Source organism: Oncorhynchus gorbuscha, unplaced genomic scaffold, assembly GCF_021184085.1.
Source record: "Oncorhynchus gorbuscha isolate QuinsamMale2020 ecotype Even-year unplaced genomic scaffold, OgorEven_v1.0 Un_scaffold_1148, whole genome shotgun sequence".
NCBI classification, from domain to species: Eukaryota; Metazoa; Chordata; class Actinopteri; order Salmoniformes; family Salmonidae; genus Oncorhynchus; species Oncorhynchus gorbuscha.
Window position 1 is genome coordinate 39,163 of NW_025746014.1, and position 25,838 is coordinate 65,000.

The 25,838-nt window shown below is 47.1% G+C and overlaps 1 protein-coding gene across 1 annotated transcript in view; it reads left to right on the top strand.

Annotated features, from left to right (window-relative positions):
- The first annotated feature begins 1,935 nt into the window (after positions 1 to 1,935).
- The window catches only part of LOC124021622 (voltage-dependent T-type calcium channel subunit alpha-1H-like), a 150,231-nt gene continuing 126,328 nt past the window's right edge, over positions 1,936 to 25,838 (top strand). Inside the window, exons 1-2 of the mRNA XM_046336759.1 lie at positions 1,936 to 2,257; positions 10,254 to 10,882. Of these exons, the coding sequence (XP_046192715.1) occupies positions 10,278 to 10,882 (605 nt within the window). The 5' untranslated portion in view covers positions 1,936 to 2,257; positions 10,254 to 10,277. The remainder of the gene's footprint in view (positions 2,258 to 10,253; positions 10,883 to 25,838) is intronic.

Here is a 25,838-nt window from a genome sequence, read left to right on the forward strand (position 1 = left end):
CCAGTTTCTGATCCCAGGCCTTGGAAGGAGCCTTGAGCCACCGGGGTCGTTCCTTCTGCCGCCGACAGAGAGAGACAGAGACGGCAACCCCCATTCGCAATAAGACAACGCACACTGACCTGTAATAACTGACACACTAACATGTAATAACTGACACACTAACCTCTAATAACTGACACACTAACCTGTAATAACTGACACACTAACCTGTAATAACTGACACACTAACATGTAATAACAGACACACTAACCTGTAATAACAGACACACTAACCTGTAATAACAGACACACTAACCTGTAATAACTGACACACTAACATGTAATAACTGACACACTAACCTGTAATAACCTGACACACTAACCTGTAATAACTGACACACTAACCTGTAATAACTGACACACTAACATGTAATAACAGACACACTAACCTGTAATAACTGACACACTAACCTGTAATAACTGACACACTAACATGTAATAACAGACACACTAACCTGTAATAACTGACACACTAACATGTAATAACTGACACACTAACCTGTAATAACAGACACACTGACCTGTAATAACTGACACACTAACCTGTAATAACTGACACACTAACATGTAATAACTGACACACTAACCTGTAATAACTGACACACTAACCTGTAATAACTGACACACTAACATGTAATAACTGACACACTAACCTGTAATAACTGACACACTAACCTGTAATAACTGACACACTAACATGTAATAACTGACACACTAACATGTAATAACTGAAGAACATGGTAACAACGAGCAGAAAGATGGAGAGAAGGGATCATTAAACAAATGGAAGTGCTTCCCGCCCCTCTCCTCGTCCCCCCCCCTTCCCCCTACCTGTGCTTCCCGCCCCTCTCCTTGTCCCCCCTCCCCCTACTTGGGCTTCCCGCCCCTCTCCTCGCCCACCCCCCTACCTGGGCTTCCCCCCCTCTCCTCGCCCCCCCTCTACCTGGGCTTCCCGTCCCCCTCCTCGCCCCCCCCCCCCTACCTGGGCTTCCCGCCCCTCTCCTCGCCCCCCCCCCCCTCTACCTGGGCTTCCCACCCCTCTCCTCGCCCCCCCCCCCTCCCTACCTGGGCTCCCCCCCCTCTCCTCGCCCCCCCTCTACCTGGGCTTCCCGTCCCTCTCCCCCCTCCCCCTACCTGGGCTTCACGCCCCTCTCCTCTTCTCCTAAATCAATTAATTCCCGTTCAGTGTAATTGTGTGTGTTTTGGTCAATTGGATCGGGGGCAGGTGAAGGCGGAGATCTCATCCCGTTCAGTGTAATTGTGTGTGTTTTGGTCTGCTGGATCGGGGGCGGATGAAGGTACGAGAGCCATTTAGGAAGACAGGAAGGAAGTGTGTTGTACATGTGTAGCCCTCCTATTCGTTTGTCTTGTTATCCTTGTTTTATCCATTTTGAATATGCATGTTTTAATGTAAACGTATTTATTCATAATAAAAAATTAACGATAAAAAAAAAAAAAATGTTTTGTCCTAGTCATGTTTTTAAATATTTTCTTCTTTATAACGAGACAGGCTACGGCCAGCTCCGTCACACATGTTCCTACAGCCCAGTCCTGTCCAATAAGTTACTGTCAGAGATGCATAGCGAGTTAACATAGACGTAGTTTCTACGTGCGTAATTGGCTATAATGTAGACCATAAACGTTCAGCCTGCCTACTACAGATGAATCTGAGCCGTACTGCACTGTACTGTATTAGAATGGTTTAGTTTAACAGTGAGACTACACTAATACAACATTTATATCGCCAGTATTACATACTGTCTTACTGGTGATGATGCTACTGCGGACTGTGTGTGTGTGTGTGTGTGTCCGTACTACCGGGGCGTCACGTGTCAGACCCCCCCCCTCCCCTGGTGGAGCAGAAGTTTGCCTTGTCAGAACATCACGGAGCTCCAACAGAAACGGACGCGTGGGTTTTTTCTCTCTCTCTCCGCCTGATCGTTGATGGATATTATTTTCTCCTACACGGCGCCCACGAACTAACTCACACGGTGACGGTACCACTTCGCTTCCGTTCTGGTTTTATTTCTTCTTTGGATTATTCTTCATCTGGAGAGAATAAAAAAAACCGTGAAATGAAATAGGGAGAGGAAGTACAAGGAGAAGATAGAGAGATAGAGAGGAATAAAAGCTGGACATCAGAGCAGGGTTTGGTGCTCCCGCTTACACGGCAAGTCACGGACATGCTTCAGGGAACTTGTAATTCCATATCGATAAGGTAGGTCTAATCAGATTGATCACATGCGTCAATCATCTCTCTGTCTATATCGACCAGGTTTGTTGAAATGAACACTTCACTTTCTGGTTTCCACTATTGAGATACTTCTTAAAAAATGGATCATCTCTCGAAACCACAAGTGATGCGTTATTTTCGCTTCTTAATTGAATATCGATATTACTGAGATGTTAAAGTCTCTCTCTCTGCTTTGATACAGCTCCTTATCGATAGATAGAGTAAATAATAGTGGTTCTCATCACAACCGCACTGGTTCTAGAAGAGCAGGCGGCGTAAAATGCGCTTTACTCCTCCATTAGACTCAAACACAGAAACACAGACTCCAGACTCCAGACTCCAGGTCTAATATGGTTGATAGAAACCCCGCTGTATCTTCCGCAACACAGACTCCGGGTCTAATAAATCAAATCAATAAATCAAATCAAATGTTATTGGTCCACATATTTATCAGATGTTATTGCGGGTGTAAGTGAAATGCTTGGTGTTCCTAGCTCCAACGGTGCAGTAATATCTAACCATTCACAACAATACACGCACACACACATCTGAAAGTTAAATAATGTAATTAATAAATGTAATTAATACATATCTAAATATTAGATTGAGCGACGTCGGAGTGGCATTAGAATACGGTAGATTACAGTATATACATGATAAGTAAAGCAGTATGTAAACATGAATTAATACGTGGTCCTTCTGTAGCTCAGTTGGTAGAGCATGGCGCTTGTAACGCCAGGGTAGTGGGTTCGATCCCCGGGACCACCCATACGTAGAATGTATGCACACATGACTGTAAGTCGCTTTGGATAAAAGCGTCTGCTAAATGGCATATATTATATTATAATATCACGTTTCAGGTATGACCCAGATGCAAATTGTAAGTCGCTCTGGATAAGAGCGTCTGCTAAATGACTTAAATGTAAATGTAAATGGTGTCGAAGAAACAAAACGGTTTTTTTTCTTTCTAAAACATAGGCAGGCAAATGACAGTTCAAAGGCAGGTCAGGGGTCAATAATCCACTGAGGGTGGAAAGGTACCAGAACGGCAGGCTCAGGGTCAGGTCAGGGGTCAATAATCCACTGAGGTGGAAAGGTACCAGAACAGCAGTCAGTGTCAGGGCAGGTCAGGTCAGGGGTCAATAATCCACTGCGGAGGGGTAAGTTTTTTTTTAATGATTTATTTCACCTTTATTTAACCAGGTAGGCCAGTTGAGAACACCTTTATTTAACCAGGTGGGCCAGTTGAAAACACCTTTATTTAACCAGGTAGGCCAGTTGAGAACACCTTTATTTAACCAGGTAGGCTAGTTGAGAACACCTTTATTTAACCAGGTAGGCTAGTTGAGAACACCTTTATTTAACCAGGTAGGCTAGTTGAGAACACCTTTATTTAACCAGGTAGGCCAGTTGAGAACAAGTTCTCATTTACAACTGCGACCTGACCAAGATAAAGCAAAGCAGTGCGACACAAACAACAACACAGAGTTATACATGGAATAAACAAGCGTACAGTCAATAACACAATAGAAGAAAAAAAGTCTATATACAGTGTGTGCAAATGGAGGTAAGGCAATAAATAGGCCATAGTAGCGAAGTAATTAGAATTTAGCAGATAAACACTGGAGTGATAGATGAGCAGATGATGATGAGCAGATGATGGTGTGTAAGTAGTGATACTGGTGTTTAAGTAGTGATACTGGTGTTTAAGTAGTGATACTGGTGTTTAAGTGAGCAGATGAAGGTGTGTAAGTAGTGATACTGGTGAGCAAAAGAGCAGCAAGTAAATAAAAACAGTATGGGGATGAGGTAGGCAGATTGGGTGGGCTATTTACAGCTGGGCTATGTACAGCTGCAGCGATCGGTTAGCTGCTCAGATAGCTGATGTTTAAAGTTACTGAGGAAAATATAAGTCTCCAGCTTCAGCGATTTTTGCAAATCGTTCCAGTCACTGGCAGCAGAGAACTGTAAGGAAAGGCGGCCAAAGGAGGTGCTAGCTTTGGGGTGACCAGTGAAATATACCTGCTGGAGTGCGTGCTACAGGTGGGTGTTGCTATGGTGACCAGTGAGCTGAGATAAGGCGGGGCTTTACATAGCAAGGACTTTTAGATGACCTGGAGCCAGTTGGGTCTGGTGATGAATATGAAGCGAGGGCCAGCCAACTAGAGCATACAGGTCACAGTGGTGGGTGGTATATGGGGCTTTGGTGACAAAACGGATGGCACTGCGATTGACTGCACCCAGTTTGCTGAGTATAGGAAGGTTTTTTGTAAATGACATCGCCAAAGTCAAAGGATCGGTAGGATAGTCAGTTTTATGAGGGTATTTTTGGCAGCATGAATGAAAGATGCTTTGTTGCGAAATAGGAAGCCGATTCTAGATTTAATTTTGGATTGGAGAAGTTTAATATGAGTCTGGAAGGAGAGTTTACAGTCTAACCAGACACCTAGGTATTTGTAGTTGTCCACATATTCTAAGTTAGAACCGTCCAGAGTAGTGATGCTGGATGGGCGGGCAGGTGCGGGCAGTGATCAGTTGAAGAGCATGCATTTAGTTTTGCAAGCATTTAAGAGCAGTTGGAGGCCACAGAAGGAGTGTTGTATGGCATTGAAGCTCGTCTGGAGGTTAGTTGACACAGTGTCAGAAGAAGGGCCAGAAGTATACAGAATGGTGTCGTCTGTGTAGAGGTGGATCAGAGAATCACCCGCAGCAAGAGCGACATCGTTGAAATATACAGAGAAAAGACTCTGCCCGAGAATTGAACCCTGTGGGACCCCCGTAGAGACTGCCAGAGGTCCGGACAACAGGCCCTCCGATTTGACACACTGAACTCTGTCTGAGAAGTAGTTGGTGAACCAGGCGAGGAAGTCATTTGAGAAACCAAGGCTGTTGAGTCTGCCGATTGAGAATATGGTGATTGACAGAGTCAAAAGCCTTGGCCTGGTTGATGAATACAGCCGCACAGTATTGTCTTTTATCGATGGTGGTTATGATATCGTTTAGTACCTTGAGTGTGGCTGAAGTGCACCCTGTTACCAGGCAGACTCAGGGTTAGGCCAGGCAGAACGGTCAAAACCGGGAAGGGCTCGAACAGGGGAAGAAACGCTTGTAGGATTCACGAACAAAACGAACTGGCCACAGACAAACAGAGAACACAGGTATAAATACACAGGGGATAATCGGGAAAATGGGCGACACCTCCATTATTAAAGTGACCAGTGATTTCAAGTCTCCTCTAAGGTGCAGGGTTGCGTAACCAGGTGGCAGTCTGATGGCCTTGTACAGGTGACTAGGTCCTTTCCTTTTCAGGGGTCCTTTTCTTTGAAATAGAAGCTGCTTTTCAGTCTCTCGGTCCCAGCTTTGATGCACCTGTACTGACCTCGCTTTCTGGATGATAGCGGGGTGAACAGGCCGTGGCTTGGGTGGTTGTTGTCCTTGATGATCTTTTTTGGCCTTCCTGTGACTTCGGGTGGTGTAGGTGTTCTAGAGGGCAGGTAGTTTACCCACGGTGATGCGTTGCCGTTGCCGTACCAGGCGGTGATACAGCCCGACAGGATGCTCTGAATTGTGCATCTGTAAAAGTTTGTGAGGGTTTTAGGGGCCAAACCAATTTTTTTCAGCCTCCTGTGGTTGAAGCGCCTGCGCCTTCACAACGCTGTCTGTGTGGGTGGACCAATTCAGATTGTCAGTGATGTGTATACAGAGGAACACGTTCTACCTTCTCCACTACCGTCCCGTCGATGTTGATAGGGGGGTGCACCCTCTGCTGTTTCCTGAGGTCCATGAGCAGCTCCTTTGTTTTGTTGATGTTGAGTGAGAGGTTGTTTTCCTGGCACCATTCTCCGAAGGCCTTGACCTCCTCTCTGTAGGCCGTCTTGTCATTGTGGGTAATCAGGCTTACTACTGTTGTGTCATCTGCAAACTTGATGATTGAGTTGGAGGTGTGCATGGCCATGCAGTCATGGATGAACAGGGAGTACAGGAGGGGGCTGAGCACGCACCCTTGCGGGGCCCCAGTGTTGAGGATCAGCAAAGTGGAGGAGTTGTTTCCTACCTTCACCACCTGGGGGGTGGCCCGTCAGGAAGTCCAGGACCCAGTTGCACAGGGCGGGGTCGAGACCCAGGGCCTCCAGCTTGATGACGAGTTTGGAGGGTACCATGGTGTTAAATGCTGAGCTGTAGTGAATGAACAGCATTCTTACATAGGTATTCCTCTTGTCCAGATGGGTTAGGGCAGTGTGCAGTGTGGTTGAGATTGCATCGTCTGTGGATCTATTGGGGCGGTAAGCAAATTGGAGTGGGTCTAGGGTGGCAGGTAGGGTGGAGGTGATATGATCCTTGACTAGTCTCTCAAAGCACTTCATGATGACAGAAGTGAGTGCTACGGGGCGGTAGTCATTTAGTTCAGTTACCTTTGCCTCCTTGGCTACAGGAACAATGGTGACCACCTTGAAGCAAGTGGGGACAGCAGACTGGGATAGGGAGCGATTGAATATGACTGTAAACACTCCAGCCAGCTGGTTTGCGCATGCTCTGAGGACGCGGCTAGGGATGCCATCTGGCCCGTCAGCCTTGCGAGGGTTAACACTCTTAAACGTCTTACTCACCTCGGCCACAGAGCAGGAGAGCCCACAGTCCTTGGGAGCGGCCCGCGTCGATGGCACTGCGTTAAACTCAAAGCGAGCGAAGAAGGTGTTTAGCTTGTCCGGGAGCAAGACGTCCCTCCACATGGCTGGTTTTCCGTGATTGTCTGTAGATCCTGCCACATACGTCTCGTGTCTGAGCCGTTGAATTGCGACTCCACTTTGTCTCTATACTGACATTTTGCATTTTTGATTGCTTTGCAATAACTACACTGTTTGTAATCGGCCATATTCCCAGTCACCTTGCGGTGGTTTACACTTTCAGTTTTACGCGAATGCTGACCTCTATCCGCGGTTTCTGGTTTGGGTAGGTTTTAGTAGTCACAGTGGATACAACATCTCATATACAAATCAAATCAAATCAAATTTATTTATATAGCCCTTCGTACATCAGCTGATATCTCAAAGTGCTGTACAGAAACCCAGCCTAAAACCCCAAACAGCAAACAATGCAGGTGTAAAAGCACGGTGGCTAGGAAAAACTCCCTAGAAAGGCCAAAACCTAGGAAGAAACCTAGAGAGGAACCGGGCTATGTGGGGTGGCCAGTCCTCTTCTGGCTGTGCCGGGTAGAGATTATAACAGAAAATGACCAAGATGTTCAAATGTTCATAAATGACCAGCATGGTCAAATAATAATAAGGCAGAACAGTTGAAACTGGAGCAGCAGCACAGTCAGGTGGACTGGGGACAGCAAGGAGCCATCATGTCAGGTAGTCCTGGGGCACGGTCCTAGGGCTCAGGTCCTCCGAGAGAGAGAAAGAAAGAGAGAATTAGAGAGAGCATATGTGGGGTGGCCAGTCCTCTTCTGGCTGTGCCGGGTGGAGATTATAACAGAACGTGGCCAAGATGTTCAAATGTTCATAAATGACCAGCATGGTTGAATAATAGTAAGGCAGAACAGTTGAAACTGGAGCAGGAGCATGGCCAGGTGGACTGGGGACAGCAAGGAGTCCTCATGTCAGGTAGTCCTGGGACATGGTCCTAGGGCCCAGTGCCTTGAAACTAGGAGCAGCAGCATGGCCAGGTGGACTGGGGACAGCAAGGAGTCATCATGTCAGGTAGTCCTGGGGCATGGTTCTAGGTCTTATCTAGTGCTCAGGTCCTCCGAGAGAGAGAAAGAAGGAGAGAAGGAGAGAATTAGAGAACGTCACACTTAGATTTACACAGGTCATAGGACAGGAGTTACTCCAGATAAACAAACTGACCCTAGCCCCCGACACATAAACTACTGCAGCATAAATACTGGAGGCTGAGACAGGAGGGGTCAGGAGACACTGTTATCCGAGGACACCCCGGACAGGGCCAAACAGGAAGGATATAACCCCACCCACTTTGCCAAAGCACAGCCCCCACACCACTAGAGGGAAATTACAACCACCAACTTACCATCCTGAGACAAGGCCAGTATAGCCCACAAAGATCTCCGACACGGTACAACCCAAAGGGGGTGACAGTCACAACAGTGAATCAACCCACCAGGTGACGCACCCCCAGGGACTTACGAGAGAGCCCCAGCAAGCCAGTGACTCAGCCCCGTAACAGGGTTAGAGGCAGAGAATCCCAGTGGAAAAAGGGGAACCGGCCAGGCAGAGACAGCAAGGGCGGTTCGTTGCTCCAGAGCCTTTCCGTTCACCTTCCCACTCCTGGGCCAGACTACACTCAATCATATGACCCACTGAAGAGATGAGTCTTCAGTAAAGACTTAAAGGTTGAGACCGAGTTTGCGTCTCTGACATGGGTAGGCAGACCGTTCCATAAAAATGGAGCTCTATAGGAGAAAGCCCTGCCTCCAGCTGTTTGCTTAGAAATTCTAGGGACAATTAGGAGGCCTGCGTCTTGTGACCGTAGCGTACGTATAGGTATGTACGGCAGTCACCGTATCCATGAATTTGTGTACGTTATTCTCAGAGGCTACCCGGGAACATCCTGAAGCATGTTTTCCGATTGGTCAGACCAAGGTTGAAATTACCTTTGTTTGGGTTTCTGCCTATAGGAAGGGAGGAACAAAAAGGAGTCGTGATCTGATTTGCCGAAAGGAGGGCGGGGGAGGGCCAAGAAAAGTTGAATAGCACTGGCTAAATGTTTTATCTAACCAGTGTAACCAGTGTCTTACTAGTGTCCAGTCATTAGTTAGTAACCAGTGTCTTACTAGTGTCCAGTCATTAGTTAGGTTTATCTAACCAGTGTCTTACTAGTGTCCAGTCATTAGTTAGGTTTATCTAACCAGTGTCTTACTAGTGTCCAGTCATTAGTTAGGTTTATCTAACCAGTGTCTTACTAGTGTCCAGTCATTAGTTAGGTTTATCTAACCAGTGTCTTACTAGTGTCCAGTCATTAGTTAGGTTTATCTAACCAGTGTCTTACTAGTCTTGTGTCCAGTCATTAGTTAGGTTTATCTAACCAGTGTCTTACTAGTGTCCAGTCATTAGTTAGGTTTATCTAACCAGTGTCCAGTGTCTTACTAGTGTACCAGTCATTAGTTAGGTTTATCTAACCAGTGTCTTACTAGTGTCCAGTCATTAGTTAGGTTTATCTAACCAGTGTCTTACTAGTGTCCAGTCATTAGTTAGGTTTATCTAACCAGTGTCTTACTAGTGTCCAGTCATTAGTTAGGTTTATCTAACCAGTGTCTTACTAGTGTCCAGTCATTAGTTAGGTTTATCTAACCAGTGTCTTACTAGTGTCCAGTCATTAGTTAGGTTTATCTAACCAGTGTCTTACTAGTGTCCAGTCATTAGTTAGGTTTATCTAACCAGTGTCTTACTAGTGTCCAGTCATTAGTTAGGTTTATCTAACCAGTGTCTTACTAGTGTCCAGTCATTAGTTAGGTTTATCTAACCAGTGTCTTACTAGTGTCCAGTCATTAGTTAGGTTTATCTAACCAGTGTCTTACTAGTGTCCAGTCATTAGTTAGTAACCAGTGTCTTATTAGTGTCCAATCATTAGTTAGGTTTATCTAACCAGTGTCTTGTGAACTTCCTCTCCCCTCTTCGTCCTCCTCTCCTCCTCTTCCTCTCCCCTCTTCCTCTTCCTCTCTTCCTCTCCTCTCTTCCTCCTCTTCCTCTCCTCTCTTCCTCCTCCTCTCCTCCTCTTCCTCTCCTCTCTTCCTCCGCTTCTCCCCTCTTCCTTTCATCCTCTCCTCCTCTTCCTCTCCTCTCTTCCTTTCATCCTCTCTTCCTCTCCTCTCTTCCTCCTCCTCTCCTCCTCTTCCTCTCCTCCTCTTCCTCTCCTCTCTTCCTCCTCTTCTTCCTCTCTTCCTCTTCCCTCTCTCCCCCTCCTCTCTCCATCTCTCCACCTCCCTTTCTTTCTGCCCCATCTCCCTTACTCCTCCCCCCAGGGTGGCTCTGCCTGGCTCTCTATCATGACTGATGGCGAGGGGAGAGTCCGCTTCCTCTACACCACCACCCCCTCTACCCCCACCCCCACCTCCACTACCCCCACCCTCACCCTCACTCCTGCCCTCAACGTCCAGCAGGGAGGGGAGGAAAGGCGGTGCCGTGACGGAGAGGTGAGGGTTCTCATACCGGCTCCATTTTACCGGGAACACAACCCACACCCATCACCGTTTTACCGGGAACACAACCCCCCGAGACGTCACCACCACGACATCGGCTTCCGCGATGATGATGAGGACGAGGAAGAGGAGGGAGGCAGCAGCACACGGAGTCCAGGGCCGGAGGAGGAGGAAGAGGAGGAGGAAAGGGAGGAGGAAGGTGCAGGAGTAGCTGCCCGTTGTGTCCCGGGGCCTCCCGTTGTTGTTACCGGAGGTAGTAGTAGTGGTGGTGTGTTCGGTAACGTGAGGAGGGAGCCGGTAACGGAGCCGGTAACGGAGCCGGTAGACCCAGTGGACCTGCTGTCTGAAGAGGAGGAGCAGCAGCCATATCCAGCCCTCGCCCCCGTAGTCTTCTTCTGCATCAAACAGACGACGCGTCCTCGCAGCTGGTGTCTACGCACGGTCTGTAACCCATATCCTTTACTGCTGGTCTGTACTGGTCTGTAACCCATATCCTTTACTGCTGGTCTGTACTGGTCTGTACTGATCTGTACTGGTCTGTACTGGTCTGTAACCCATATACTTTACTGCTGGTCTGTACTGGTCTGTACTGGTCTGTAACCCATATCCTTTACTGCTGGTCTGTACTGGTCTGTAACCCATATCCTTTACTGCTGGTCTGTACTGGTCTGTACTGGTCTGTACTGGTCTGTACTGGTCTGTAACCCATATCCTTTACTGCTGGTCTGTACTGGTCTGTACTGGTCTGTACTGGTCTGTAACCCATATCCTTTACTGCTGGTCTGTACTGGTCTGTACTGGTCTGTACTGGTCTGTACTGGTCTGTAACCCATATCCTTTACTGCTGGTCTGTACTGGTCTGTACTGGTCTGTAACCCATATCATTTACTGCTGGTCTGTACTGGTCTGTAACCCATATCCTTTACTGCTGGTCTGTACTGGTCTGTACTGGTCTGTACTGGTCTGTACTGGTCTGTAACCCATATCCTTTACTGCTGGTCTGTACTGGTCTGTAACCCATATCCTTTACTGCTGGTCTGTACTGGTCTGTAGCCCATATCCTTTCCTGCTGGTCTGTACTGGTCTGTACTGGTCTGTAACCCATATCCTTTACTGCTGGTCTGTACTGGTCTGTAACCCATATCCTTTACTGCTGGTCTGTACTGGTCTGTACTGGTCTGTACTGGTCTGTACTGGTCTGTAACCCATATCCTTTACTGCTGGTCTGTACTGGTCTGTACTGGTCTGTAACCCATATCTTTTCTGCTGGTCTGTACTGGTCTGTACTGGTCTGTAACCCATATCCTTTACTGCTGTCTGTACTGGTCTGTAACCCATATCTTTACTGCTGGTCTGTACTGGTCTGTAACCCATATCCTTTACTGCTGGTCTGTACTGGTCTGTAACCCATATCCTTTACTGCCGGTCTGTACTGGTCTGTACTGGTCTGTAACCCATATCCTTTACTGCTGGTCTGTACTGGTCTGTAACCCATATCCTTTACTGCTGGTCTGTACTGGTCTGTACTGGTCTGTACTGGTCTGTACTGGTCTGTACTGGTCTGTAACCCATATCCTTTACTGCTGGTCTGTACTGGTCTGTACTGGTCTGTACTGGTCTGTAACCCATATAATTTACTGCTGGTCTGTACTGGTCTGTAACCCATATCCTTTACTGCTGGTCTGTACTGGTCTGTAACCCATATCCTTTACTGCTGGTCTGTACTGGTCTGTACTGGTCTGTAGCCCATATCCTTTCCTGCTGGTCTGTACTGGTCTGTACTGGTCTGTAACCCATATCCTTTACTGCTGGTCTGTACTGGTCTGTAACCCATATCCTTTACTGCTGGTCTGTACTGGTCTGTACTGGTCTGTACTGGTCTGTAACCCATATCCTTTACTGCTGGTCTGTACTGGTCTGTACTGGTCTGTAATCCATATCTTTTCTGCTGGTCTGTACTGGTCTGTACTGGTCTGTAACCCATATCCTTTACTGCTGTCTGTACTGGTCTGTAACCCATATCTTTACTGCTGGTCTGTACTGGTCTGTAACCCATATCCTTTACTGCTGTCTGTACTGGTCTGTACTGGTCTGTAACCCATATCCTTTACTGCTGGTCTGTACTGGTCTGTAACCCATATCCTTTACTGCTGGTCTGTACTGGTCTGTACTGGTCTGTAACCCATATCCTTTACTGCTGGTCTGTACTGGTCTGTACTGGTCTGTAACCCATATCTTTTACTGCTGGTCTGTACTGGTCTGTACTGGTGTGTAACCCATATCCTTTACTGCTGGTCTGTACTGGTCTGTACTGGTCCGTACTGGTCTGTAACCCATATCCTTTACTGCTGGTCTGTACTGGTCTGTAACCCATATCTTTACTGCTGGTCTGTACTGGTCTGTACTGGTCTGTACTGGTCTCTAAACCCATATCTTTTACTGCTGTTTGTAGCTGGTCTGTACTGGTCTGTACTGTAGCTGGTCTGGTCTGTAGCTGGTCTGGTCTGTAGCTGGTCTGGTCTGTAGCTGGTCTGTAGCTGGTCTGGTCTGTAGCTGTTCTGGTCTGTAGCTGGTCTGGTCTGTAGCTGGTCTGTTCTGTAGCTGGCCCGATTGGTAGCTGGTCTGGTCTGTAGCTGGTCTGGTCTGTAGCTGGTCTGTAGCTGGTCTGGTCTGTAGCTGGCCTGGTCTGTAGCTGGCCCGATTGGTAGCTGGTCTGGTCTGTAGCTGGTCTGGTCTGTAGCTGGTCTGGTCTGTAGCTGTTCTGGTCTGTAGCTGGTCAGAGAAAGGCAAGCGACATCCGCAAAGTCCTGTATGGTAACACCTGGAGAAGTTAAATGAGAAGGAGATGCCAACCACTGCGAGGTGGAACTGAGCTCCAGTAATGGTACTATAGGTACATTGTGAAATTTACGTTAAACTGTTCTTATTGTCTTTTAAACAGAGAAAAAAATGTTTTAAAAAGGGACTGTTTTAAATGTCACGGTCCCACTTTTACTATGATGGGAGATGTTTCTCTCTCTCGGCATTTCTGCATTCGTGAGTGTGTGTGTGTGTGTGTGTGTGTGTGTGTGTGTGTGTGTGTGCGTGTGTGTGTGCGTGTGTGTGTGTGTGCGTGTGTGTGTGTGCGTGTGCATGTGCGTGTGAGTGTGAGTGTGAGTGTGTGTGCGTGTGCGTGTGCGTGTGCGTGTGCGTGTGTGTGTGCGTGCGTGCGTGCGTGCGTGTCCCTCTAGCCAGACTGTAAGCAGTGTTCGTTCCCAGGTAGGTGGTCAGAACTCTCCAGTGTAAATATTATAACCCAAAAAAGTAAATGAACTGTGATTCACACACCTCATAGCTGCCCAGCTGTCTATGTTAGAACACACACACACACACACACACACACACACACACACACACACACACACACACACACACACACACACACACACACACACACACACACACACACACACACACACACACACACACACACACACACACACACACACACACTCAGCCCTAATGAGAGGTGTGTGTGGCTGGTTGAAGTTTTCAACAAGCATGTCTATTCCTGGCTCCGTTTTGTTGCCCCGGCAACTCTGAGTTCCTGCTCGGCATGGAGTCTGTTTCTGTTAAATGTATTGTTAAAGTATGTCAGAGTTGAGAACCCAACTCATAGATATCTGCTGCCAAAACTGGACCAGAACATCTCCTGCTTCCTCTGTCAGGCAACGAGACAAGCTTCCTGCTGAGAGTTAGTTAGCTATTAGCTGTGTTCCTCATAGGGGTTTCACTAAGTACAATAGTTAGCAAGCTTCCTGCTGAGATTTAGTTAGTTATTAGCTGTGTTACTCATAGGGGTTTCACTAAGTACAGTAGTTAGCTAGCTTGTTTTGGCTAATGTTAGCTATTAGCTGTGTTACTCATAGGAGTTTCACTAAGTACAGTAGCTAGCTAGCTTGTTTTGGCGAATGTTAGCTACTACTAACGAGGCAAGTCAGTTAAGAACAAAATGTTTATTTACAAGGACGGCCTACACCGGGCCGAACCCCGGACGACGCTGGGCCAATTATATGCCGGCACTACGGGACTCCCAATCTCGGGCAGGATTGTGATACAGCCTGGATTCGAACCTGGGTGTCTGCAGTGACACCTCTTAGCACTGAAAGGTTGTTACGGTGACCGTATAACGGGTAGTCAGGAGTCCTGACCAGGGTTGTTACGGTGACGGTATTACCGGCAGTCAGGAGTCCTGACCAGGGTTGTTACGGTGACGGTATTGCCGCCACACCGGCAGTCAGGAGACATGAAGGCAGTCAAATTCCACGTGACCTTTTAGTCAAGGTAATTAGGCTTCTTCTCCAAGCTCTGATGCTACTGATGGTCATTAGTAACCTACCAAACTGGTTAACTGCCTGGTACTCACTACTCTATTGTCCCTCTAATCACTCTGACATCAAAGCAAAACAAAATGGCGCCTCCGGTAGAGATGGCATCCGTACTTCTAGCCCCTAGGCAACTTTGCAGTATTTCGTTTTTACATTTTTTATTGATGTGTTATTTCTTACATAATTAAGCCAGACTTTTTTTTTGTGTACTTTACACACAACCAGGATTTTTTGGGGGGTTTCAGAGCAGCGGGAACTCACCAGCATTACGACCAGGAATACAACTTTCCCGAATCAGAACCTTTGTTCGTATCCCCGTAATTGAACTGATTCCAGAAGCCTTAACTGACATCCACGTCTTCGGCACCTGGGGAACAGTGGGTGAACTGGTCTAGGAACAGTGGGTGAACTGGTCTAGGAACAGTGGGTGAACTTGTCTAGGAACAGTGGGTTAACTGGTCTAGGAACAGTGGGTGAACTGGTCTAGGAACAGTGGGTTAACTGGTCTAGGAACAGGGGGTTAACTGGTCTAGGAACAGTGGGTTAACTGGTCTAGGAACAGTGGGTTAACTGGTCTAGGAACAGTGGGTTAACTGGTCTAGGAACAGTGGGTTAACTGGTCTAGGAACAGGGGGTTAACTGGTCTAGGAACTGTGGGTTAACTGGTCTAGGAACAGTGGGTTAACTGGTCTAGGAACAGTGGGGTTAACTGTCTTGTTCAGGGGGCAGAATGACAGGTTTTTACCTTGTCAGCTCGGGGATTCGATCCAGCAACCTTCCGGTTACTATCCCAACGCTCAAACCACTTATAACCAGCATGGCTACCACAGCATTCTGCAGCGATACGCCATCCCGTCTGGTTTGCGCTTAGTGGGACGATCATTTGTTTTTCAACAGGACAATGACCCAGAACACCTCCAGGCTGTATAAGGGCTATTTGACCAAGAAGGAGAGTGATGGAGTGCTGCATCAGATGACCTGGTCTCCACAATCGCCCCACCTCAACCCAATTGAGATGGTTTGGGATGAGTTGGACAGCAGAGTGAAGGAAAAGCAGCCAACACGTGCTCAGCATATGTGGGAACTCCTTCAAGACTGTTTGGAAAAGCATTCCAGGTGAAGCTGGTTGAGAGAATGCCAAGATTATGCAAAGCTATCATCAAGACACCCTTCTCTCTCTCTCTCTCTCTCTCTCTCTCTCTCTCTCTCTCTCTCTCTCTCTCTCTCTCTCTCTCTCTCTCTCTCTCTCTCTCTCTCTCTCTGTCTTTCTGTCTGTTAACTCTCTCTCTCTCTCTCTCTCTCTGTCTTTCTTTCTCACTCACTCTCTATCTCTCTCTCTCTCTCTCTCTCTCTCTCCCCCCTCTCTCTCTCTCTCTCTCTCTCTCTCTCTCTGTCTCTCTTCCCCCTCTCTCTCTGTCTCTGTCTCTTTCTCTCTAGCTCTCTGTCTTTCTATCTCACTCTCTCTCTCTCTCTCTGTCTCTCTCTCTCCCCTCTCTCTCTCTCTCTCTCTCTCTCTCTCTCTCTCTCTCTCTCTGTCTTCTCTCTATCTGTCTTTCTGTCTGTCTCTCTCTCTCTCTCTCTCTCTCTCTCTCTCTCTCTCTCTCTGCCCCCCTCTCTCTCTCTCTTTCTCTCTGTCTTTCTGTCTCTCTCTCTCTCTCTGTCTCTGTCTCTGTCTCTGTCTGTCTTTCTATCTCTCTCTCTCTCTCTCTCTCTCTCTCTCTCTCTCTCTCTCTCTCTCTCTCTCTCTCTCTCTCTCTCTCTCTCTCTCTCTCTCTGTCTCTCTCTCTGTCTCTATTGACATGGGAAACATATGTTTACATTACCAAAGCAAGTGAGATAAACAAAAGGGGAGAAGACACAAAACAACAAAATAAAACGATTAGAATTTAACAGTAAAACATCTCAGAAAAGGTTTTCCACAAGACATTTCAAGGGTTATCAGTTATGTACAGCAGTGTTTTATAGTGTGAAAATAGTTGTTGTATTAATACTATTAATACTATATACAAATGTCATAAAACATAAATATGGATATATGTATATATATATATAATATGTATTTACAATGGTGTCCCTTTTCTCGTGTACAAATAGTTAAAGGACACAAGGGAAAATAAATAAACATAAATATGGGTTGTATTTACAATGGTGTCCCTTTTCTCGTGTACAAATAGTTAAAGGACACAAGGGAAAATAAATAAACATAAATATGGGTTGTATTTACAATGGTGTCCCTTTTCAAGGGTTATCAGTTAATAAAGTGTTTTAAACATAAAATAGTTGTTGTATTTAAATGGTGTCCCTTTTCTCGTGTACAAATAGTTAAAGGACACAAGGGAAAATAAATAAACATAAATATGGGTTGTATTTACAATGGTGTCCCTTTTCTCGTGTACAAATAGTTAAAGGACACAAGGGAAAATAAATAAACATAAATATGGGTTGTATTTACAATGGTGTCCCTTTTCTCGTGTACAAATAGTTAAAGGACACAAGGGAAAATAAATAAACATAAAATGGTTGTATTTACAATGGTTGTTCTTCTCGTGTACAAATAGTTAAAGGACACAAGGGAAAATAAATAAACATAAATATGGGTTGTATTTACAATGGTGTCCCTTTTCTCGTGTACAAATAGTTAAAGGACACAATTGGGAAAATAAATAAACATAAATATGGGTTGTATTTACAATGGTGTCCCTTTTCTCGTGTACAAATAGTTAAAGGACACAAGGGAAAATAAATAAACATAAATATGGGTTGTATTTACAATGATTTGTTCTTCACTGGTGCCCTTTTCTCGTGGCAACAGGTAAAATCTTGCTGCTGTGATGAACAATATTTCACCCAGTAGATATGGGAGTTTTTCACAATTGGATTTGTTTTGTTTGTGAACAGATTCTTTGTGGATCTGGTAATCTGAGGGAAAATGTCTAGGGGACTAAATATGGTCATACATTGGGTGTGGAGGTTATGAACAGAGTGCAGCCTTTTCTCAGGTTCATCTCTCAAATAGTTTGTTTGGACACAGAGTGAGCAAATAAATGTAGGGGACTCTTCTCCAGGTTGTCTGCCTATGGTGTGTTTTTCTCAATACAATAGCTATGCTCACAAGGTACATAGTAAGCATCTCCTGTAGGGTGGTTTGTGAACAGATTCACAGTGGTCAGGTATTCTTTGGTTGTTTTCTTTGTGTTTGGAACAGGTCAGGACCAGCTTCTAGGGGACTGCTGCTGCTCTGTAGGGTGTGTTTGTGTTTGTGAACCTGCTTAGGGGACTCTTCTCCAGGTTCATCTCTCTGTAGGGTGTGTTTGTGTTTGTGAACAGAGCCTCAGGACCAGCTTGCTTAGGGACTCTTCTCCAGGTTCATCTCTCTGTAGGGTGTGTTTGTGTTTGTGAACAGAGCCTCAGGACCAGCTTGCTTAGGGGACTCTTCTCCAGGTTCATCTCTCTGTAGGGTGTGTTTGTGTTTGTGAACAGAGCCTCAGGACCAGCTTGCTTAGGGGACTCTTCTCCAGGTTCATCTCTCTGTAGGGTGTGTTTGTGTTTGTGAACAGAGCCTCAGGACCAGCTTGCTTAGGGGACTCTTCTCCAGGTTCATCTCTCTGTAGGGTGTGTTTGTGTTTGTGAACAGAGCCCCAGGACCAGCTTGCTTAGGGGACTCTTCTCCAGGTTCATCTCTCTGTAGGGTGTGTTTGTGTTTGTGAACAGAGCCCAGGACCAGCTTCATCTCTTAGGGGGACTCTTCTCCAGGTTCATCTCTCTGTAGGGTGTGTTTGTGTTTGTGAACAGAGCCCCAGGACCAGCTTGCTTAGGGGACTCTTCTCCAGGTTCATCTCTCTGTAGGGTGTGTTTGTGTTTGTGAACAGAGCCTCAGGACCAGCTTGCTTAGGGGACTCTTCTCCAGGTTCATCTCTCTGTAGGGTGTGTTTGTGTTTGTGAACAGAGCCTCAGGACCAGCTTGCTTAGGGGACTCTTCTCTCTCCAGGTTCATCTCTCTGTAGGGTGTGTTTGTGTTTGTGAACAGAGCCTCAGGACCAGCTTGCTTAGGGGACTCTTCTCCAGGTTCATCTCTCTGTAGGGTGTGTTTGTGTTTGTGAACAGAGCCCCAGGACCAGCTTGCTAAGGGGACTCTTCTCCAGGTTCATCTCTCTGTAGGGTGTGTTTGTGTTTGTGAACAGAGCCTCAGGACCAGCTTGCTTAGGGGACTCTTCTCCAGGTTCATCTCTCTGTAGGGTGTGTTTGTGTTTGTGAACAGAGCCTCAGGACCAGCTTGCTTAGGGGACTCTTCTCCAGGTTCATCTCTCTGTAGGTGATGGCTTTGTTGTGGAAGGTTTGGGAATCGCTTCCTTTTAGGTGGTTGTAGAATTTAACGGCTCTTTTCTGGATGTTGATAATTAGTGGGTATCGGCCTAATTCTGCTCTGCATGCATTATTTGGTGTTCTACGTTGTACACTGAGGATATTTTTGCAGAATTCTGTATGCAGAGTCTCAATTTGGTGTTTGTCCCATTTTGTGAATTCTTGGTTGGTGAGCGGACCCCAGACCTCACAACCATAAAAGGCAATGGGCTCTATGACTGATTCAAGTATTTTTAGCCAGATCCTAATTGGTATGTTGAAATTTATGTTCCATTTGATGGCATAGAATGCCCATCTTGCTTTGTCTCTCAGATCGTTCACAGCTTTGTGGAAGTTACCTGTGGCGCTGATGTTTTGGCCGAGGTATATATAGTTTTTTGTGTGCTCTAGGGCAACGGTGTCTAGATGGAATTTGTATTTGTGGTCCTGGTGACTGGACCTTTTTTGGAACACCATTATTTTGGTCTTACTGAGATTTACTGTCAGGGCCCAGGTCTGACGGAATCTGTGCAGAAGATCTAGGTGCTGCTGTAGGCCCTCCTTGGTTGGTGACATAAGCACCAGATCTCTCTCTCTCTCTCTCTCTCTCTCTCTGTCTTCGTCTCCGTCTCTCTCTGTGTGTGTGAGTAATGTAGGCCGTATTGATTGAATATTGTTGAGTTGAGAGGTGTGTGTTGATTTATCCCTGTAATAAACCAGAAATGGAGAAACACAGGGCGGAACCTCCTCTCCTCTCCTCTCCTCTCCTCTCCTCTCCTCTCCTCTCCTCTCCTCTCCTCTCCTCTCCCTCTCCTCTCCTCTCCTCTCCTCTCCTCTCCTCTCCTCTCCTCTCCTCTCCTCTCCTCTCCTCTCCTCTCCCTCCTCCCTCCCCTCCCCTCCCCTCTCCTCTCCTCTCCTCTCCTCTCCTCTCCTCTCCTCTCCTCTCCTCTCCCTCTCCTCTCCTCTCCTCTCTTCTCCTCTCCTCTCCTCTCCTCTCCTGTGTGTTCAATGTTTTTGGGTCATGTTGTTGAGCTGCCACTGCACTGCTGTCACTAATGAGGAGGGTGTGTGTGTGTGTGTGTGTATGTGTTAGGTCCAGGACCATAGCAGTATTGTGATTAGTATCATGACAAGGAAACCAAAAAAAAAAAACGATTAAACTTCTTTAGGAATGTTGGAAACAGCCGTGGTTTTGTTGTCATCCAGAATCACACGTGTTTATTTTTCCGAGCTTCTAGCACAACAAAATGTTTACATACAGTAGGTTTTTTAAAGATTTAATCAGCTTCCTATTTTCATTAATGGGAAAATATTAATATATTGTGATATTGGTATCAGTATAGTGTAGTATAGTGTGAATGTGTCTGTGTGTGATTTGAGTAATTCGTCCCTGCTACACACACACACGGGGTCGTGGGCGGGGGCTGGGGGGGTGGTGGTGGTGGGGGGAGTTATCTCACAGGAAAAGCACTTACCAGGAAACTACCTTGTTACTAGGCAACAACCGAGCTGCTGCATTCTGGTAGAGGGGGATCCTTGCACTCTCAGCGTGTGTGTGTGTGTGTGTGTGTGTGTGTGTGTGTGTGTGTGTGTGTGTGTGTGTGTGTGTGTGTGTGTGTGTGTGTGTGTGTGTGTGTGTGTGTGTGTGTGTGTGTGAGCTCTGTGGGTCAATAGCTTGAGAGACACTTTTACAGTAAACCTGTGTTAAATGTATTTTCTAGTGCGAGAGACTTTTACAGTAAAGCTGTGTGGAGACTTGTTAAATGTATTTTCTAGTGTGAGAGATTTTTACAGTAAAGCTGTGTTAAATGTAGCTCTGCTGAGAGACTTTTACAAGCTGTGTTAAATGTATTTTTTTGACTTTTACAGGTGTGTTAAATGTATTTTCTAGGGAGAGACTTTTACAGTAAAGCTGTGTTAAATGTAGAGACACTTTTACAGTAAACCTGTGTTAAATGTATTTTTGTGGTGTGGGAGACTTTTACAGTAAAGCTGTGTTGTATTTTCTAGTTAGAGACTTTTACAGTAAAGCTGTGTTAAATGTATTTTGTAGTTGGAGACTTTTACAGTAAAGCTGTGTTAAATGTATTTTGTAGTTAGAGAGTTTTACAGTAAAGCTGTGTTAAATGTATTTTCCAGAGAGAGTTCATGTGTGATTCAGGCCGCCCACGTGTGGAGCTCTTGGTCCTTGTGTCAGCATGACGACGGGCGGTCAGCAGCCAATCGCTGAGTAACGGAATGCGAGGGACGTAGCCTAACAACTGTGTGTGTGTGTGTGTGTGTGTGTGTGTGTGTGTGTGTGTGTGTGTGTGTGTGTGTGTGTGTGTGTGTGTGTGTGTGTGTGTGTGTGTGTGTGTGTGTGTGTGTGTGTGTGTGTGTGTGTGTGTCATGCACCCCCTTAACAGGACATAGTAAGGAGTGACTCTGTATAGCTTAACATGGATCCCTTCTGGCCTTCTGTTCTCTACAGACAGACAGAGATAACCCACCCCCTCCTCTCCCCCAGAGTCAGTCTACAGAGAGACAGAGATAATAACCCACCCCTCCTCTCCCCCAGTGTGAGTCTACAGACAGAGATAACCCACCCCTCCTCTCCCCCAGTGTGAGTCTACAGAGAGACAGAGATAACCCACACCTCCTCTCCTCCAGTGTGAGTCTACAGACAGACAGAGATAACCCACCCCCTCCTCTCCTCCAGTGTGAGTCTACAGACAGACAGAGATAACCCACCCCCTCCTCTCCTCCAGTGTGAGTCTACAGACAGACAGAGATAACCCACCCCCTCCTCTCCCCCAGTGTGAGTCTACAGAGAAACAGAGATAACCCACCCCCTCCTCTCCCCCAGTGTGAGTCTACAGACAGAGATAACCCACCCCCTCCTCTCCCCCAGTGTGAGTCTACAGAGAAACAGAGATAACCCACCCCTCCTCTCCTCCAGTGTGAGTCTACAGACAGACACAGATAACCCACCCCCTCCTCTCCCCCAGTGTGAGTCTACAGACAGAGATAACCCACCCCCTCCTCTCCCCCAGAGTCAGTCTACAGAGAGACAGAGATAATAACCCACCCCCTCCTCTCCTCCAGTGTGAGTCTACAGAGAGACAGAGATAATAACCCACCCCCCTCTCCTCCAGTGTGAGTCTACAGACAGACAGAGATAACCCACCCCCTCCTCTCCCCCAGAGTGAGTCTACAGAGAGACAGAGATAATAACCCACCCCCTCCTCTCCCCCAGTGTGAGTCTACAGACAGAGATAACCCACCCCCTCCTCTCCTCCAGTGTGAGTCTACAGAGAAACAGAGATAACCCACCCCCTCCTCTCCCCCAGTGTGAGTCTACAGACAGAGATAACCCACCCCCTCCTCTCCTCCAGTGTGAGTCTACAGACAGACAGAGATAACCCACCCCCTCCTCTCCTCCAGTGTGAGTCTACAGACAGACAGAGATAACCCACCCCTCCTCTCCTCCAGTGTGAGTCTACAGACAGAGATAACCCACCCCCTCCTCTCCTCCAGTGTGAGTCTACAGACAGACAGAGATAACCCACCCCTCCTCTCCTCCAGTGTGAGTCTACAGACAGACAGAGATAACCCACCCCTCCTCTCCTCCAGTGAGAGTCTACAGAGAGACAGAGACAGAGATAACCCACCCCCTCCTCTCCCCCAGTGTGAGTCTACAGACAGACAGAGATAACCCACCCCTCCTCTCCCCCAGTGTGAGTCTACAGACAGACAGAGATAACCCACCCCCTCCTCTCCCCCAGTGTGAGTCTACAGACAGACAGAGATAACCCACCCCTCCTCTCCTCCAGTGTGTTTACAGTTGTTTGTTGTTTCTCAGGGAGAGAAAGTTTTTGTGTGACATTGCAGATGACTTCCTAATTAGGTAAATCACAACGAGCAGCAGTTTTGGGAGAGAATGTTATTATTCAGAGAAATTCCTCCATGTTGTTATTTGGCAGGAGAGAGAGAGGGGGGTGGAGAGAGAGAGAGCGATGGGGGGAGAGAGAGCGAGACAGAGTGAGAGAGAGAGAGAGAGAGAGAGAGAGAGAGAGAGAGAGAGAGAGAGAGAGAGAGAGAGAGAGAGAGAGAGAGGGGGAGAGAGAGAGACAGAGACAGAGTGTGAGAGAGAGAGAGAGAGAGAGAGAGAGAGAGAGAGAGAGAGAGAGAGAGAGAGAGAGAGAGAGAGAGAGAGAGAGAGAGAGAGAGAGAGAGGGGAGAGAGAGAGAGAGAGAGAGAGAGAGAGAGAGAGAGAGAGAGAGAGAGAGAGAGAGAGAGAGAGAGAGAGAGAGAGGGGGAGAGAGAGCGAGAGAGAGAGAGAGAGAGAGAGAGAGAGAGAGAGAGAGAGAGAGAGAGAGGGAGAGAGAGAGAGGGAGAGAGAGAGAGAGGCGAGAGATAATGAGGGAGAGAGTGTGGGTAATTAGGGTTGCCAGGTGTGTGTAATGAGGGTTGCCAGGTTTGCGTAATGATGGTTGCCAGGTGTAGGTAATGAGGGTTGCCAGGTGTAGGGAATGAGGGTGGCCTGGTGTAGGTAATGAGGGTTGCCAGGTGTAGGTATTATGAGGGTTGCCAGGTGTAGGTAATGAGGGTTGCCAGTGTAGGTAATGAGGGTTGCCAGGTGTGTGTAATGAGGGTTGCCAGGTTTGTGTAATGAGGGTTGCCAGGTGTGTGTAATGAGGGTTGCCAGGTGTGTGTAATGAGGGTTGCCAGGTGTAGGTAATGAGGGTTGCCAGGTGTGTGTAATGAGGGTTGCCAGGTGTAGGTAATGAGGGTTGCCAGGTGTAGGTAATGAGGGTTGCCAGGTGTAGGTAATGAGGGTTGCCAGGTGTAGGTAATGAGGGTTGCCAGGTGTAGGTAATGAGGGTGGCCTGGTGTAGGTAATGAGGGTTGCCAGGTGTACATTATGAGGGTTGCCAGGTTTGCATAATGAGGGTTGCCAGTGTGTGTGTAATGAGGGTTGCCAGGTGTGTTTAATGAGGGTTGCCAGGTGTGTGTAATGAGGGTTGCCAGGTGTGTGTAATGAGGGTTGCCAGGTGTGGTAATGAGGGTTGCCAGGTGTAGGTAATGAGGGTTGCCAGGTCTGGTAATGAGGGTTGCCAGTGTGTGTAATGAGGGTTGCCTGGTTTGCATAATGAGGGTTGCCAGGTGTGTGTAATGAGGGTTGCCCGTGTGTGTGTGTAATGAGGGTTGCCAGGTATACATTATGAGGGTTGCCAGGTTTGCATAATGAGGGTTGGTTGTCAGGTGTGTGTCATGAGGGTTGCCAGGTGTAGGTAATGAGGGTTGCCAGGTGTAGGTAATGAGGGTTGAGGTGTGGGTTGCCAGGTGTAGGTAATGAGGGTTGCTAGGTGTAGGTAATGAGGGTTGCCATGTGTCGTAATGATGGTTGCCAGGTGTAGGTAATGAGGGTTGCCAGGTCAACATAATGAGGGTTGCCAGGTAAGTAATGAGGGTTGCCAGGTCTAGTGTTTAGTAAACGGGCAACTCGAGTCCAGGACCAGGATTAGATATACATTGCTGTCTGTGACTGGATGTGACTCTGTCTCTCTCTCTGTCTTTGATTCTGACTGTCTGTGACTGGATGTGACTCTGTCTCTCTCTCTGTCTTTGATTCTGACTGTCTGTGACTGTAACTCTGACCGTAACTCTGATTGTGACTCTGACTGTATCTCTGATTGTGACTCTGACTGACTGTGACTTTGACTGTTACTCTGACTCTGACTGACTGACTGTAACTCTGACTGTGACTCTGACTGTGACTCTGACTGTGACTCTGACTGACTGTGACTCTGACTGTGACTCTGACTGTGACTCTGACTGACTGTGACTCTGACTGACTGTGACTCTGACTGTAACTCTGACTGTGACTCTGACTGTGACTCTGACTGTATCTCTGAATGTGACTCTGTCTGTGACTCTGACTCTGACTGTGACTCTGACTGTGACTCTGACTGTGACTCTGACTGTAACTCTGACTGTGACTCTGACCGTGACTCTGACTGTATCTCTGAATGTGACTCTGACTGTAACTCTGACTGTAACTCTGACTGTGACTCTGACTGTGACTCTGACTGTGACTCTGACTGACTGTGACTCTGACTGTGACTCTGACTGTGACTCTGACTGACTGTGACTCTGACTGACTCTGACTGTGACTCTGACTGTGACTCTGACTGTGACTCTGACTGACTGACTGACTGTGACTCTGACTGTGACTCTGACTGACTGTGACTCTGACTGTAACTCTGACTGTGACTCTGACTGACTGTGACTCTGACTGACTGTGACTCTGACTGTGACTCTGACTGTACTCTCTGACTGTGACTCTGACTGTGACTCTGACTGTGACTCTGACTGTGACTCTGACTGTGACTCTGACTGACTGACTGTGACTCTGACTGTATCTCTGACTGTGACTCTGACTGTGACTCTGACTGTAACTCTGACTGTGACTGTGACTCTGACTGTAACTCTGACTGTGACTTGACTGACTGACTGACTCTGACTCTGACTCTGACTGTGACTCTGACTGTGACTCTGACTGTGACTCTGACTGTGACTCTGACTGTGACTCTGACTGTGACTCTGACTGTGACTCTGACTGTGACTCTGACTGTGACTCTGACTGACTGTGACTCTGACTGTGACTGACTGTGACTGACTGTGACTCTGACTGTGACTCTGACTGTAACTCTGACTG